This window comes from Haematobia irritans, chromosome 2 (genome assembly GCF_050003625.1).
Source record: "Haematobia irritans isolate KBUSLIRL chromosome 2, ASM5000362v1, whole genome shotgun sequence".
In the NCBI taxonomy this organism is placed as follows: domain Eukaryota; kingdom Metazoa; phylum Arthropoda; class Insecta; order Diptera; family Muscidae; genus Haematobia; species Haematobia irritans.
The window spans coordinates 65037056-65054809 of NC_134398.1; the positions used below are offsets into that span (position 1 = coordinate 65037056).

General features: G+C 35.2%; 1 protein-coding gene across 6 annotated transcripts in view; it reads left to right on the plus strand.

Annotated features, from left to right (window-relative positions):
• Positions 1 to 17754, plus strand: part of osp (myosin phosphatase Rho interacting protein outspread) — a 470128-nt gene that overhangs the window by 420004 nt on the left and 32370 nt on the right. For all 6 annotated transcript variants that reach the window (XM_075295119.1, XM_075295116.1, XM_075295120.1 and 3 more), the window contains exons 6-7: positions 9649 to 14660; positions 17452 to 17586. In XM_075295119.1, the coding sequence (XP_075151234.1) occupies positions 9649 to 14660; positions 17452 to 17586 (5147 nt within the window). The remainder of the gene's footprint in view (positions 1 to 9648; positions 14661 to 17451; positions 17587 to 17754) is intronic.

Below are 17754 nucleotides of genomic sequence, written 5' to 3' on the forward strand. Positions count from 1 at the left end.
TTTTTCAGAAATATTAAATCCATTTTGACTTCATTAAAACGAAATTTGCATTCATGTTAGGATACACATTTTTATGTCGAATCACTTATCTATGAGGACAAACAGACTTCATTGAAAAGTTTAGAAAATTTTAGACAAGGAAAAACTATTTTTCAGAGAAATACGTCTTCTATTCTAAGCAAAATTCGTATTCGTATTTTAAGCATGTGAAATATTTGGCCTCCCGACAATATTCTTTGCGGTGCACCATCTACTATTTAATATGTGATAGAAACCAAATTTATGAAAATGGACCAAATTCTGTTTGGTCTGACCATCGGACCAAATTTAAAAATTAGAAATTTTTTGGACCAATTTTGGTCCGATCGGACCAAAACGGCAACGCTGATTGGAATTGAAAGTCTATACACAGAGTAGAAGTAACTACACCCAGAGAAATGATTGGTTGGAATTCGAGTACGACAACAAATAGATTGTGGTGACCCACAATTTTTAATTGTTTGGAATAATTTTTAGTTACTTCCCTTGTTTAATAGTTTCTGTAACCAATATAATAGTTGTGTGACTAAAAGTTGGTACACCCGACCAAATATTGGTCGTTATTTATATATTGCAGTAAGCAACTATTTCAATTTATTCCATCTTGTTGTGATAACTAATTTGTTTTGCCAATGTATCACCAAACCCAACTGAAAGTCTGTATAGCAAATAAGTTAGTTGTGTTAACAGATTTGATAGTTATAAAAAGAATTTGTTGCTATGGACTACATATATGACAACAAATAATCTTTTGTTTCATTAATTATATAAAACTTAAAAATTCAAGTTAGATTTTTTCATAATTTTTTAATTCCGGTAGCTGCATTGTAAGTTAAGCATCAAGGTAAGTAAGATAAACATCAAATTGCAACTTACTCTTCATCATTTCCCTTAATTTCTATAAAATTTCTATAGATATCATAGAAAATGTTACCAGTACTGAGGTTGGGAAAGGTAAACATATAGATTGTCTGCTTCATCAGCGGTCTCAAAATTTCAACATTCCCCTGATGCCGATATATAAGAAAAATTTCATGAGCCATGATTGAATCCCAAGTCACACTGAAAATTGATCCCATGATTGTGAGTGGTTGAACTAACTGAGCGTGGCCGAACTAACCAAATTAGTGTATGGGCGTGAGTATTGGCGGCAGTTGGGAAAATCCATGTTATTCATTTGCTATGGGACGCGTTCAACGATGATAATGTGGTACTACAACAATTGGAAATACTTGATTGTGCTTTTGAAGATTTTGAAAATCTCCACCTTAGCTATTTCATGGGATTATCTTTTACCGTTCATTAAGGACTTTTTACAAGTTCCTTTTTGGCCAATAACTAGAATATACATTATTATATAATAAAATAAAAACTAAAATGATGTTTTCTTTAAATTCGCAAGTATTGGTCGTCGGACAATAATTAGTTGGTTGTACAAACGAATGCAATTTTAATGGTTCTGTTGGCTTATTAGACTGTTAATGTACCCAAAATTTAGTTCTTTAAACTACTTTATGTACTGTTGTGCCAGACAACAATTGGTTGCTTCAACAAATTTTGTCGGTTATATTCTGATAGTAGATGGGACCAAATAATTTGGTTGGCAAAAAAATTGGTTGGCACAACAAATTTGTTTTCTGTGTGTACTCTCCGAAAGTTTTTTTTTTGTTTTGCAACAGACGTAGAGAAGAGGTTTTGTTATATTTGTAATGTGTGTGTGTATGTTTATGTTTGCAACAACCTCCATCGACATCAGTCCGTGGTATACCTACGAATATTCTTACTCAGATCTAGTGTTACCTAATTTCGCTTTTTTCCTCTTTATTGTATAATAAATGTATATGCGCACATTTTTCAACCAAAATTGAAACTATCCATAATTTTAATTAAATTTTCGAGAACTAATATCAGAAATAAGAGAATGCTAGGATATAGTACAATAGTAAAGCAAATGTGAATGAAAAAAAGCATGCCCGGTTCCAAAGATTTTGTGTTTACTTTAACAGTTTGGGTATTAATTCCGAGCCAAAGAAGCGGAGAATACATGTAAGGATACTTTAAAGACGTAATTCTCTTTTTGGGGGTTATGTACTTGCTTCTAGGAAGCAAATGTTAATTTTTAATTTTTTTAGATTTTTTTCGTCAGTTGTTATCAAAATCCTTTAAAAACGAGTTAACGAGTTATTTTTTTCCATATTAAGACTCGACTTCCAGTAGAAATTATGCTATGTTTCAAGTAAAAAGCGTCTTTAAAATAAAGTGTTGAAAAACATGTCTTATTTTTTAACGATTTTTTGCTTTGTAGGCAAGATGCAAAAAGGAAACAAATTTAAAGACAATTTTATTAATTTTAAAGAATTTTTCTTAATTATTAAAGTCACGTTGACCTTACCTCAAAAATTTTATCTTTCATGTTATGATACACATTTTTAAGTAAAATCACTTAATTAGAAGGACATTACAACTTCATTCAAAAGTTTATTGCCTTTTGGACAAGAAAAAAAACTTTATTTTAGAGAAATGCGTCTTCCATGTTAAGCAAAATTTGCATTCTTATTCTAAGGACATGGAATCTTTGACTTCACGACAATATTTTTTTCAGTGTAGAAAACTAAAAAATTAAATATAAATAAGATCGTTTAATTGCATTTATTTGACGTTCATTACAAACATCTTTGTAGTAATACGGGATGAAATTGATCGAAAGTACTGTTGTTACTTTTACAACACATACTACACTGAAAAAAATATTGTCGTGAGGTCAAAGATTTCATGTCTTTAAAATACGAATGCAAATTTTGCTTAGCATAGACGACGCATTTCTCTAATATAAAGTTTTTTTCTTTGTCCAAAAGTCGATAATCTTTTCAATGAAGTCGTAATGTCCTTATAATTAAGTGATTTGACTTAAAACTGGGTATCATAACATGAAAGAAAAAATGTTTGGGCTAAGGTCAACTTGACTTTAATAATTCAGAAAAACTCTTTAAATTTAATGAATTTGTCTTTAAATTTGTTGCCATTTTGCGTCTTGACTATAAAGCAAAAAATGGTTCAAATTTAGGACATGTTTTTCTAAACTTTATTTTAAAGATGTTTTTTACTTGAAACATAGCATAATTTCTACTGGATGTCGAGTCTTAATTTGGAAAATAAAGTTGTCTTTAACTCGTTTTTAAAGGACTTTGATAGCATATGAAGAAAAAAAGCTGAGAAAGCGAAAAATTAAAATTTGCTTCCTAGAAGCAAGTACACAAAACCTAAATTTAAAAGAGAATTGTGTCTTAAAAGCATCCTTACTTGTATTCTCCGCTTCTTTGGCTCGGAATCAATACCAAATTTTTTAAAGTAAAGACAAAATCTTTGGAACCGGGCATGCTTTTTTTTCAGTGTAGATATATATTTTGACATTTGCCGTTTTTGAAAACAATTACTAAAAAATACGTTGTGTTTTCCCCAATGTACGTACGTACAAAAATACATATCGTACATTTTAAACGTTTACTCACACTACGCTAAGTACTAGCTAAATTTGAAATTACCTACACAGTGTAATTTCAAAGTTACACATTTCATTCAAGTAATATTTTATTCGGAGCGGAGCGGTTTTTCATTTGGAAACCGCTCCGCTCCGGATTTTAGAAATGCCGCTCCCGCTCCGCTCCCGCTCCGGCAAAACAAGGGCTTGCTCCGCTCCGGATCCCTGTTTTAAATCAGCAACTATCTAAAAGTTATTTAAAATTAAAACAACAAAACTATCTATGTTAGAGTGACCAATCAGAATTTATTAAAATCCATTTAAATGAATACAGACAAAATTCTTTAAAAATGTGTAAATAATAATTTTAAATGTTCAAAAAAAAAAAATAACAATGGCCCAAATACAAGCTTAGAAGAATTCTATACACAATTTTTAAAGCATTCGGTCAGTTAGTATGTCTGCTATCTATAGAAGAAACCAAACATCCATCCTTCGAATCCATTGAATCCACTACAAGGTTAACCATCACCAGCCTCGATGATGATGATCACCGTCATCCTTTCATAACAGGAGCGTGAATACTATGTTTATCTTGATTGGACAGACCCCAACTTTTTTACTTATCTCCTTGCATACTGACCGTACAACATTGTTGTTTGATTGCTGGCATACCTGCTTACTAACTGGGGCGAACAGGGGCGGTTACTGTGGTGGTTCTCAGCATCACTTATAGATGGCCAATAAAAGCATTGGCAATATGGTTTAGTTTCGAAACGGGATTCCTTTCGAAAACATATGCTTATGATAATTTATTAAACAGAGATAGGACTAAGTAGTTACAGGGTGTAGCAAATGTGAGTGGAATCATAAATTTCAAAAATAAAGTTAAACCAAATATGAGATAATTATATTATAATTTTATTACTATTTCATTAAAAATTTTAAAGAAATGCAAAATAATTTAAAAAGCATTGTCTGGGACAAGTGTGGGACTCCTACTTTTGAAGATCACGACCACACATTGCGTCATTGATTCTGGGAAGCAAATTTTAATTTTTCATTTTTACAGTTTTTTTCTTCATATGCTATCAAAGTCCTTTACAAACGTGTTAATTAATTTTTTTTTAATTATAGCGTTGAAAAACATGACCTATTTTTGAACACTTTTTTCTTTGTACTCAAGATGCAACAAGACAACAAGTGTAAAGACAATTTCATTAATTTTAAAGAATTTTTCTGAATTATTACCTTGGTCCAAAAAATTTTTTCTTTCATGTTATGATATCCATTTTTAAGTCGAATCACTTAATTATAAGTACAAAACGACTTCATTGACCTTTGGACAAGGAAAGAAAAACTTTATATCAGAGAAATGCGTCTTCTTCGCTTTCATATTTTAAGGAGATGAAATTTTTGGCCTCACGACAATACTTCTTTCCGTGTAGCGACTCAGTAGAACGTGAAAATGCATAATCCTATTTGTCTACCATTATGGTTTCCAATATTTGATTTACCCTGTTTCCTGTTATTTGTTGGTCGCTGCCTTTTCGGGTCATCGCGATGCTTGGTATGCAATTTTAGTTGTTTTAACGACTAATTAAGTAAACATGTTCAACGCAACAAGGCATATTTCAAGGTCAACATATTTTATTGAAAAAAAAAACTCTCGAATGCATAAAACCTTTAAGAAATTGCTGCAGGTTCAAGAATTCAAGTTTAGTGTAAATTTTTGCATTTTTTTCATTTTCGTTTGTTTTTTCGTTATTTTCAGAATTTTAATAATGGTTATCAGAGTATAGTCAAAACATTTACATGCTAACTCCTGATTATTTAACTCATTTACATTTTAGTTGAAAACATAAAATACATCAACGTTTGGATTGAAATCACAACTAAGCTAGTCAACTTAACATGGAAAATTTTGCACTCATTTCTTTAACAAATAAAGCTACCTTTTATTTGTTTTGAGATAATCAAAACATGCCAAGTCATGTGACCAGAGAATGAAGACTGCCGATTCGCGCCGCCGATTTTAGCCGCCGCCGACTAGTTTTTGCTTGTCGAAGCATCCGCCGAATTTGTCGACTCATCCATTTAATTAAAAATATTAATTTAAATAAAAAAATAATAATAATTGTTGTATTATTTGTCAAAATGTTTAACTTTCCACTCAAAATCCGTCAGTATCAAATTGCTATAAAAATTTAGCTCACAAAACTTGAATGAAATGCAAATGTGATTGTAAGATTGGTTGTACAACTAATTTCATTACCATTCAGATAACTTCAAATTGATTATATAATGGGTAATTGTCTGCCGCCGAATAGACAAATTTATATCGGCTTAGCCGTCAAGCCGCCGCCGCCGGAGGCAAAAAATTAGTGTCAGCCGCCGCCGACAAAAATGGGTCGGCTTTATTATCTGCATGTGACGTCGTAAATGTCACGAATTTTCAAAAAATGTTACACAGAAAAAAGGAAGAATGAACTACACCGTGCGAAAATTGAACTACATTGTTCTCGACGTTTTGAGGTTTCCACAACATTCTTACTATTTTTACGAATCGTACGAAATTTTCTTCTTCTTTAGTTCAAATTAAACTTTATATCCATGTTTATTTAATGAAATGTTTGAGACATACTTAGAGAACTGAAAATTTAGTTGGGCTGTGAAAAATTTCGCAAGAAATAATAAAATAATAAAATAATAACCACAACAATTTTTTTATTGCAATGAAAATAAGTTATAATTAGCGTTAGTTTAACTATGGACTTTTTTGTCGGTGCAAATTTCTTTCTATAACCCGGGGCAATGAAATTATACTCACCTCAATTAACGTTAAATTTTTGATACTGGTAGTAAAAAGTTTACATTTCGAACTGTAGAATATGTGGTCGTTTTGATTTTGAAATGTGTTTTGATCGAAATGTGTCAAAATGTAAGTCCGAGTTCTTACTATTCTTATTTTATTTTCTTATAATTTAAGGGTTCAATATCTTAAACTTATTCGCCACACTGAAAAAGTGTTCAGTTCCAAATTTTTTGATTTTGATTTCGATCCAAATAAGCGAGAATGTGTTCTTAGTATATATTTAGGATGAAAAAGAAAGTCTCTTTAGAGAGCTATCTGTCTTTAAATGTACTCTCATTCTCTTTTTGTGATGCATTATCCAAAATATTCATGTGCAAAATAAAGGCTGTTTAAAAATCCAAATGTTACGAAATTTTTTAATAAAGTTTTTTTTTTAATTTCAAGATTAGTCTTAACCTATATTTCAAGCTTTAATGTAAACTTTAATCCAAAGATTTAATATATCTGTTAATATAAAGATTTTTTCTATGAATCAATTCTTTTTCTTTACTTTAAAGAAAACTTTCCTTACTTCAAAGGCTTACGTCTTTATGGGAGTGTCGCAAATTTCAAAGATTTGTATTCTGAATTTAAAGAAAAGGATTTTTAATGCGAATATTATAAACTTTCTTTCAATTAAAATTTATTTATTTTAAAGAAATTTAATATTATTTCTTTAAATCAAAAGAGTTTATCTTCACTTTAAGGACAAATTTCTTTACCTCAAAGCCTTACGACTTCGTAGGAGCGACGTAAATTTCATTGATTCGTGTACAGGATTTAAAGAAAAAAAATTTTTAAAGCTAATATTATAAAATTTCTTTATTTCATTCATTTCACTTTATTTATAATTATAATCAGAAGCTCAAATAAGGCCAAAATTGATTACAAAAGTTTTACATTGGTTTGACACTTAATTATAAAATATAATTTAAGCTTATTAATATCAATATTATATATATATATATTTTTTTAATATATTATTAATATACTAATCAAGATTCAAGAACCTAACACGAACATGGATGAATGCAAGGAAAAGAGATGTTTATAGCGTAAACACAGTTCGAAACATTTAAGTGTTAGCTATGGTAGAATTTCATAACTGAGATAGAACCAGTTCCTTAAACTTAAAACATGTCAAATAAAAATTCCTATTTTCGTAAGGTATTAAGGTATTCCATACTAAAAATAATAATTTTTTTTCTGTTGTTTTTGAAGAAAAAAGTGCTTAGGGCAATTAATTAAGCCCACTGATAAAAACATCTTTTTTTATATCCGAGTCGGAACAGCGTATTATACTTGAGAAATTTTGGAGCACTCAAAAACTTTATCAGCTCCACCATTGCAAATTTCAATTTCAAAAGTGATACAAAATGTGTCATTCGCAATATAGATCAAGAAGGCAAATGCGTCTAACATGAGTTTTTCAAACTCTGATTGACACTTGTTTGCAAGATGAGCATGATACCATTACATCACGGTTGTTTTCACGTAGCAATCTATTTATATATATGCTTCACTCTTTTATGCGGCATCAAAAGTCTAGTACTCGGTTTTGTATTAAAAAGTTGTTATCTAATTAGATAGCTCTTATGTAGTACATTGGTTCCCGAAACGTAATTTAAACAAGGGAAAAAACTATTCGGCGACGGACATATCGCCCAAAATGAGTTTTGGCCGTTATGGCCTCTCTTGGGGCAGTTAAATCGCCCAATTTTAGTTTGGGCTTTATGTCCTCCCCCATCACGGTCATAAGCCTCATAAAAAAATGTGGATGTGATGACCGTTTGAATATAAAAAATGTTTTTAAAATAAAAAAAATATATTTTTTAAATATTTCAAAAGCTATATATGATTATTTCATATAAACCAATTTGTGGAATTTTTCAAATGTTTAATAGATAGATATGCCTCTTATTGACAAATATGGAATCCTGTTTTTATTTCATATGCCGGAAGAAGAGGTAAAACTAGCATATCCTGGCTTCATCGTTCGTTTTAATTGCTTTTTGCTGGGTCAGAATTTTTGACCATCTCAGCGTACGACCGAAATGGAAAAGAGGCTAAATTGGCACTACGAAGACCTCTTTCGCTCGTGAAATAGGTCATTTTAAGCTCAAAGACATTTGAATTTATATATTATAACATGAACATTTGGAAAATGCTACTTTTTTTCTTGTGAAACCAGACAAATGCTGGATTGAAAATTATGTATTTCAAAAAGAAATCGAGCACCCGATTTTACCCATAATCAGCACGTCGAGCATTTCATATCTTTCTAATTTTAATGTTAGAACAAGATAATAAAAAGAAAGTTGCAAGAATTTGAGAACGAATTGAATGTGATGAATTTAAAAAAAGATTCGCGCGCATGATTTCTTTTTTAAATTCATCACATTCAAGGGAGGTTATAACGCCCAAAAATCATTTTGGGCGATATGTCCGGTCGCCAAACTATTCTGCCTACACCTAGGGATGCCAGACGTGCTCTTTTAAAGAGCACATGTGCTCTTTTTTACAAAATCTGCTCTTAAAACAAGATAGGTCAAAAGAGCAACCAAAAGTGCACTATTTTTACTCTTACTACTCTACTCTTTTCTTACTCTTTTTGTGCTCTTTTTGTGCTCTTTTTATGCATCACAACAAGTATTGCTCCAACGCGATTCAATAAATGGTAAAAGTAAACTGAAAATACGTAAATGTCACACTACGAGATTTTCCTACGGCATTATTTTCTACTTAAATAGTGTTTTACTTTATATATCAGAATCGAAGAAGAGCACGCCGATGTTGCCTCTGTTCTAAATGTAAACAAACTTCTTTCAATAACATTTTTCACAAAAACACCAAAAAATGACTTACAAAATATTGTAAGAAAATTAGCTTGAGATGAAAGTGGGTTTGTTTATGTTATGAACCTTTTTGTTGTGTTTAAATTAATTATATTTCAATAAATTGGAATTAAATGTTTTTATTTTATTTAAAAAAGTGTGCTCTTTTTTCGTGTGTGCTCTTTTTGCCTCTTCAAAATCTGGCATCCCTACCTACTCCAAACAATTTCCATTTGTCTTCAAAGAAATTTCCTTACAAATTGCGATCTTAGTTTTGTCAAAGTTTTCGTTTCACATAAAAAAAAGTTTGGAATGTAGTTTATTTTGGAGAGTAGTTTATTTTGTAGCCATTATGAAAATTTACAAATGATTTTTTCTTTAGAATATAATCCTCTCAAGCAGCAACCATTAATTGTGGTATTTTTTTCTACTTCTCTTTTCAGTTTCACCACCCTGCCTACTCATCGAAGATATACGACGTGATGAGAAAACTATTAAGGATTTGGCCAATACCATAACCAATCTAAGTCAACAGCAAAAAAATCGTTGGTCATCGACGGCGGTCAATAATGTTCTGAATAGCATCAATAATAACAAATCCCAGCAGGATGATAAAAATTCGAGGGATGAGCCTGATTTCTATAGGCCAATAACGATAAGCAAACAAAGTGCGGCCACAAATGGTGATGCGGTCAACCATCTGAGGCCGAAATCATTGCCATTGGCCTCTAATTCCACACCAGCCATAGTCTCGGCAATTGTCAAGAAAATACCGCCAGTATTGGCCACAACTACGACAACAGCTACGAGCAAATCTAGTCTACGCTACCACCACCAGCCCCAGCAGCATCATTATCATAATCAGCAGCAACAACAACAACAACAAAATCGCAGCAAACAACAGAAACAAGCTTTAGAACGTGGTGATCCTGATGGAGGCTGCAATTTAGATGATCTTACATCCAGCTATTTGTCGAAAACAGTAGAATTGCGTGTGAATCCAGGACCGCCACATAGTACATCCGGCACAACATCCACCACAACACCCACCAGCAGCACACCCTCTGTGCTGGGTGAATCGCTTAATGCCAAGAAAGGTTGGCTAATGAAACAAGATAATCGCAGCGGTGATTGGACCAAACATTGGTTCACTTTAAGTGGTGCTGCTCTCTTTTATTATCGTGATCCTGTTTCCGAGGAACGTGGTGTCTTAGATGGTGTCTTGGATGTTAACAGTCTTACAAATGTGGCCGAAGTCAATGCCAATAGAAATTATGCTTTTCAGTTAACAACATGGGATAAACGGCGCCTCATATTGGCCAGTCTTTCCCCAAATTCACGTAATAGTTGGATAGCAATTCTAAGAAATGCTGCAGGGCTACCAAACTCCTCGGTGGTAAATGCAACCTCTGCTGCAGGGTCCACAGCAACCAACAATGCAAACGCACAGTGCAGCAATGGTGGTGCCTTGAACCTTGGTAACCAAAGTAATTGTCCATCAGACTCCTCCTTGGCAAAGGAACAAAAGAACAAGTCAATTCCTATCACAACAGAACTGATTATCAAAGATAATTCCAGTGATGACATGAAAAGTGAAATTGAAAAGGATTTCATAAAAGCCCAGCGAATTATGCAGAGCTGTCCAGAGTCATCCAGCATCCAGGGTAAGGTGAAGAAATTGTCTAGTGAAACTAGTCCCAAGGTGATAATCACCAACGTCAGCACAACGGCATCCACAAAGCCTGCCACGACGCTGCTAAGTCCACAAACACCCCTCACACCAAAGACTGCTCTACATTTTTCATCGGACGAAGAATATCGCACCGCCTCCGAAGGGGGAAGACGCGATAGCATTGGCGATTGGGGATCTCCACTATCGCCGTCCCCTCCCACGACATTGAATTTAATGAGAGCCAAAGATCGTATGCGACCACGTACCACCACTCCCTGCCCCCGTATGCATAAGAGAAGTCGGTCCTCACCACCATCCTCGAGACGTAGCACAGTCGATAGTGTGGGATCCGATGAGCTGCCCCTCATTCACACCGTGCACGAAGAAATCAATTTGAATGTGGACAAAGAGCTACAATTTCGATTAAGTGTGGTGGAAAAGGAGCGTGATATGTTAAGAAACGAAGCCAAAGAACGTGAAGCCCGTATGTCGGAACTGTTGAATACTTTAGAACGGACGGAGCAAGAGTTAAACAGTCGTATCCAAGAAATGGAAGAGGTTAGAGAAAGCCTAACAACCCAGCTAGAGGATGCCAAGAGAAATGCTGCTGAGATCATTGAGAGAATCAGCGATGACCTAGAAGAAAGCCAAAAAAAAGTCAAAGACCTAGAGGATCGCTTGGCCCAGGGCATAGAGGAAAATGAAAATCTCTACAAACGTCTTCGAGAAATGGAGAGCTGTAGTCCGGCCAGTTTCATTAACCTGCAACGTTATAAAATGAAACGTATGGACTCTCTAAGTGATCTTACCCAGATTAAAGATATTGATCCCTATGGCTTGGAAAGGGATTTGCTGGCCGATGAATACAGTGAGCTCAAGGGCCGTTTCGAAAAGGCAGTAACCGAAATAAGGGCAATGAAAAAGGAGCTTAAGGACTCACAAAACCAATATGACTCCTTAGAGATTTCTTATGCTTCACTTAAACAAGATATGGAACGCAAGGAAATCGAAGATCAATCCCAGCTACAAATGATGGCTGATCGCATACAAGATCTTACGCTGAAATACAGTTCATCGGACAGGCAAGTAAGATCTCTCAAACAAAAATTGGCCAAGTCCGAACGTAGAAGATCCCTTTCGCTGAAAGGTAAAGAACAGTTAACAGTAAGCAAGGAGTTGGAAATCAAATTAAATGATTTGGAGACAAAAATTGAGGAATTGGAGAAAAGCCATCATTTCAATATAAAGCAGCCCATCTTGGAAAATCCACCCGTTGTAAAATCAGCCACAAAGAAGTCATCCCGTCGTCGATCTCTTGAATCTTCTGCTTCGGATTCTCTGCAATTTTTAGTTAGAGTAAATGATTTGGAAAAACGCTGCGAAGGAGCCCTGAATACATCGAGAAGCTCTTCAAGCACCCCCACACCTAACTCCAATACCCCTACGCTAGAATCACCTCCTCGCTCTTCACCAGCCGGCAATCTAAAACTCTCCGAGCATTTGCTGGAGCGTCTAAAGTGTTTAGAAAATGTTTTGGTATCCAGTAAAGATCTCCTTGAACAAAGTCTAAGTCAATTGCAGAATTTACGGTCATCACGTAACCGAAGATCCGTTTCTCCCATAACCGATCGCAAAGACTCCTATCGTTTTGTGGAGCGCTGCCTTCAAGAGGTAGTTAAATTGATCAGAGAATCTACGGAAACTTGTGTCCTTCAAGGATCCCAAGTGGATGTTACACAGCCTTCGTCATATATGCTTCCCGATTCTAGTCCAGTGAAGAAAGCTTTAACCCAATTGGAGTCTCAACTTCGCTCCAAGCTAGCAGAACTGCTCAAACAACGCCGTATGCTAAGAGAACGCAATGAATTGACCAAAACCAAGGATTTGGAATTATTAGCCGAGAGAATTGCTTTCGAAAGTGTTTGTTTCGGTAAACTAAGAGATTCGGTGGAAAGGGCAGAAAATCCAGAGCTCTTCAGTCAAAGACAGACCAGGGCAGAAGTAGCCGAAACTTCGCATTTAATGTCAATGCTTAAGGCCAAATTGCAAGGCAAATGTACGGTGAAGACTAGTGGTAGCCTGGACATATTGGCAGGAGTCTTGGCCCGCAGACTATTGCTATCGAGTTACCAAAGAAATCATGGTACATCACCAACATCTGCGACAGCCCCAACTACAGACACTGTCAAATTATCCATGGAACCAGTAGACCAGAACATGTTGGACGATTTGCTGAGACAGCAAAATGAAATTAATGTAATCGCTAAGCGGTATAAAAATAATGCCATGGAGAAATTGGCCACTAGTCTAGCAGCGGAAACTTTGAGTTATATATCCACCAATGATTTAGTGCAGGGAGCAGTTCAAGAAGCATGGCGCCAGGCCCAAGAAACTGTTAATGCTGAATTGGTACAGTCTGAAATTGCTCACATTATGATGCGTAATGCCGAGCGATTGGAGAATTCTCTTGCACCTTCATTTGGTTACACTCTGACATCGGAGGAACGCATGTCCTTCGAAAAATTTGCGGATGCTGTACACGACGTGCTACGCAAAGAAATGGAACTGGCTGTGACGCAGCTTACCCAGTGCTATGAAGAAACTATGCAGAAAATGAAACGAGGACAATGGCGCATGCATTTACAACATGAACACAAGACCAGTGAGGGCCGACAATTGCTTTCGGAATTCGCAGACATTGTGGCCCATAAGGCCTTGATTGATGCCCGCATTGATGTTTTGCGTGGTGACTGCCCGTCCGAGGTCATTTCCAAAATCGACGAAGAGAAAGAAATCACAAAGCTTGGCATAACTGCTTTGCAAAAATACGAAAATCTCTTCGAAGAGCTATCCTCTGATCTACAAATTACCAATCCCAACGACATACTACTCGAAGCTGACTTTGAGTTCATGTACAAGCAACATGCTGTTGATTTTCTCAGCGACCGTCAGGTGTTGTGTGACATTTCCTCCTTCCTCAGCCAGCTGGAAGACTCATTGATAGCCCTGCAATGTGAGGCCACCTCGTCCAATGAGCACATACCACGTACTGAAATATCCATTGAATCGCTGCAAGACGTGTGTCACAAATGTTGTGAGCTACGCAAAAGAGCTGATCAATTGTTGCAAGAAGTTCATCGCAAATTAAATGACTCTTGTCAGCATTGCCTGCAGGTACGTGAAAAACTCCATAGTCTAAAGGAACAGCATGAAAGTGAAATTATTCGCTTGCAACAGTCACATGCCAAAGATTTAGCCGCACTTATGCAGCAAGTCGAACATCAACGTTCGACCATACGTTGCCTTGAGGCTGAGAAGAATGCCATTAACCAAGATTTAAATAAAAGCGAGGAATTAATGGAGGAACGTGAACGTGAGCTCCAAACGTTAACACAAATGTTGCATACCAAGGAAGATGCTCTGCAAACCACCCAAGGTGATCAGCGTGAAATATTGAAACGCCTCGAAGCGGAAGAGGAAAAAGTGCGTTCATACCAAGAGGAGAGTGATGCACTAAAAATGAAATGTGCTCGCCAAGACGATGAGTATGTTATGCTATTGCAGGAACGCGATTACATTCAATCGGAATTAAACAAGGAGCTGGAACACAGGAAGCGTTTGGAGAAACGTGTGGAATTATTGGAAATGGAACATGGCAAACAAATGGAATGCCTGCAACAGGCTTACCGGGATCAAATGTTGACCCATTGTCCAGACTTTTCTAATGTTATAGATGAGGAAAGTTTTCGTCAACGCTATCAAGGCGAGATAGAACAACTGAGGGTAAGTGAAACAAACGAGAATCCTAATACAACGTTAACAATGTAAAAAAAAACATTATCGTTCTAAATTGTGATGGAAATGTTTTAAGTAAAGAGCACTGCACCCATCAATAATAGAATGGAATTTATTCGAACACAGTATTAAATTTAAATTAATTTTGGTTTTAATTTAATAATTCTTTCTTTTAACGGAATCAATTTAGTCCTTTATGTCCATCTGTCTGTCCATATAGTAGTTGTACATAAGAATCTGATCGCAATTTCAAAAACTTTTGGGGGCCATCGTGGAGCATATCCGTCTTGCATAAATAGCGCGAGAAAGTTACTCAGTGCAAACTTTTTCCCTGTCAGGAAGGCTCTTAACATTTCCGAGTGTTTCAAAACTTATCTCAGTTGTTCACCGTAATGTGAAACGCCGTTCGATTATAAAACGGGGATTCCTTGCAATAAAAAATTGAATAGGGCAGCATTCACCGATAACAGTTCACCTCCTGTGGTATCCCAATGGACTGTATAGACAAATCAGGCTCAAATAGCCTCTATACCAAACCCAACCGACTGTCATTATTTACGCCCGATCTTCTTCAAATTCAGAACAAAGTACTCATTCGTAATATACCTTATGTCTGATAATTTTAATCGTCCATATCATTTAATTTTTGGGGATATCGTCCACATATAGCCATCGTTGTAACTAACCAAGCTTGCATATCATATCGGTTTATGTTTAGATATAGCTCCCATATGTAATATAACAATTTAAAGCGCTATACAAAATATATCGGAAGTCACATTAAATTTTGGATTAAATTATGAATTTATTCGAACTGGCTACCATTGGCACGAAAACCATCATAAGCAACACGAAAGCGGTTGTGCGGAATTCCGGCGAAGCGCCGCCTTTAGATGATCGTCACTTTGTTAGAGTTTAGTGCCAACCTAACTCTACAAAAAGCCCCGGGCTCAAAAGTCTAACGGATTGAAATACGGAGATTTCGATAGTCATTGTGCGGTAGAAATGAAGCGAGAATCCTTCTTCTTATGTCATTCTTGGTTGACGATGTAGCTAAGTCCGGTTGGAATGTCCATGATAAGCAGCCGAAATGTTGTCCGTCTTTAGGAATTTTCCCGACAATATAAGGCATTTTTTTACCCCACGGTCGATGAATACGAGCGGGAAGCGGCCATCGGTAGTTACAGCGGCTCACATCATTAACATCTGCCGCACTTCTGGTGGGTGGGTTCTGTTGGGTAATCGAAGTTGTAAATTTTCAGCTTTGACAAGTCTTAATTTTTTGTGCATGGGTTAGCTCTTGCACTTTTTGGACACCCAAAGGCCAGACTCATTTCTCAATGTGTGTTACATCCGATCTCGCTTACGATCAGGGTTTCTTCTACTGCAGCATGGTTTCCGATTAAATCTGGCCTTCACTTCTAGTGTTTTACCGATTTTTTCGTCCTTTTTGGAAGCGATGCAAGGCTGCCATTAGCACGGTAACGTAAAATGGTACAAGCTGATGATGTGTGAAAAATTGTTAGTTAATTGTGGTCAGAACAGAGTGATTTTGATTGGCATAGACATGTTTGTCTATGAGAACTTCTTAAATGTAACTCTATTTTCTTCCTACCCTCAGAAAAAAGTCAACGACATTTTTTATATCAGATTTAACTTAATTTTAGTTCATGAAAATTTGTTGATTTTAGTTAAATTTTGCCATTGTTTTTATTTAAATTATTTTTGCTTACTTGATATGAACTAGGTAAAGTGGCAGCCCGACATTTTCAGGCTCACTTAGACTATTCAGTCCATTGTGATAATGACGTGACCTACAAATGAGAAAAAAGTTTTGTACAAATGGAGTACTCAAATCAAGTTAATTTGAAAATAGTTTATACTTCTTTTTAAATGGGTGAAGTTTACTTGAATTGAGTTCGTAAGTTTCTGAAATTAGTAATTTTATGTCCGTCTTGAACTTCCTATAGTTCTAAACACATTTGAACAATTTTTAACTCCAATTTTTTTCCGTTAACATATGAAATTTTCCCAAACAACAAAAATATATTATTTTTAATAAACTTTCATCAGTTTGACCAAAATTATTAACCTATTTGTAATATGTTGCAATTATCGTAATATTTTAGTTAAAATTTTAAATCTACGTTTTCTTTCGTGTTATGTTCAAAAAATAAACAAACGATAATTCAACACGGTTTCATTTGGTTTCAAAAGAATGGCAAAAGGTTTTACGTAATTTACAAATTAATTACTTTTATTTCACTTTATTTTAAAAAGGTTTCGTTAGAATTGTAAATGTTTAATTTCGAGTGAAAATGCTCCAAATATCTCCCAAAAATGTGTCCGACTTAAGTTTCATCGGTATAGCAATTTCATCCTAATTTATTTGATCAAATCTAAATATGAAAAATTTTCCCCTATTATAAGTAATGAAACTATTTGTTATCAATATCATAATTAAGCTATTCTGTGTATTGTCCCTAGTCAATGCTATTTTCTTTGTTCGCTATTATTCGTACTTATTGATGCCTTTTTCAGAAATTCCAATTTATCCTTCCGTACCCTGGCAAAGACCCTGCCTTATTGTTTACAAGGAACTATGTATATTACAAAAATGTGGTGGGGAATTTCATAAGTTGTGAATTATTCCAGAAACAAGTCGTTTAACACATTCCTTAAATTTGATCCACTCATTACTTATAATTCGTATTCATTGCCATGATGTTATTTCTCTTGATTTTTCTTTTATTTTTTTCTTCTTCTCCATCTTTTGTAGACACTCTGTGAGAAGGGTTTGTCAGCTATGGAATCGTCACATCGACGGACTATTAATGATTTGGAAGAAAAGCATAAACAAGAAATTGAGCGTTTGCTGATCGAAAAGGAAACAGCCTTGGCCGAAGAAACTCAGGTAAGATACCATTCTACGATTCCCAGCTCCAAAATGCTCGAGAACTCTCGCCTTAATATTCACCAATGCCGCAAACGGTCGCAGCAGTATACAAAAAACGCAAGCAGTTCTATATGCATTTCCCTACCACAGGGAGGACAGGGAACTGAAACGAAGTTATAATTTGTG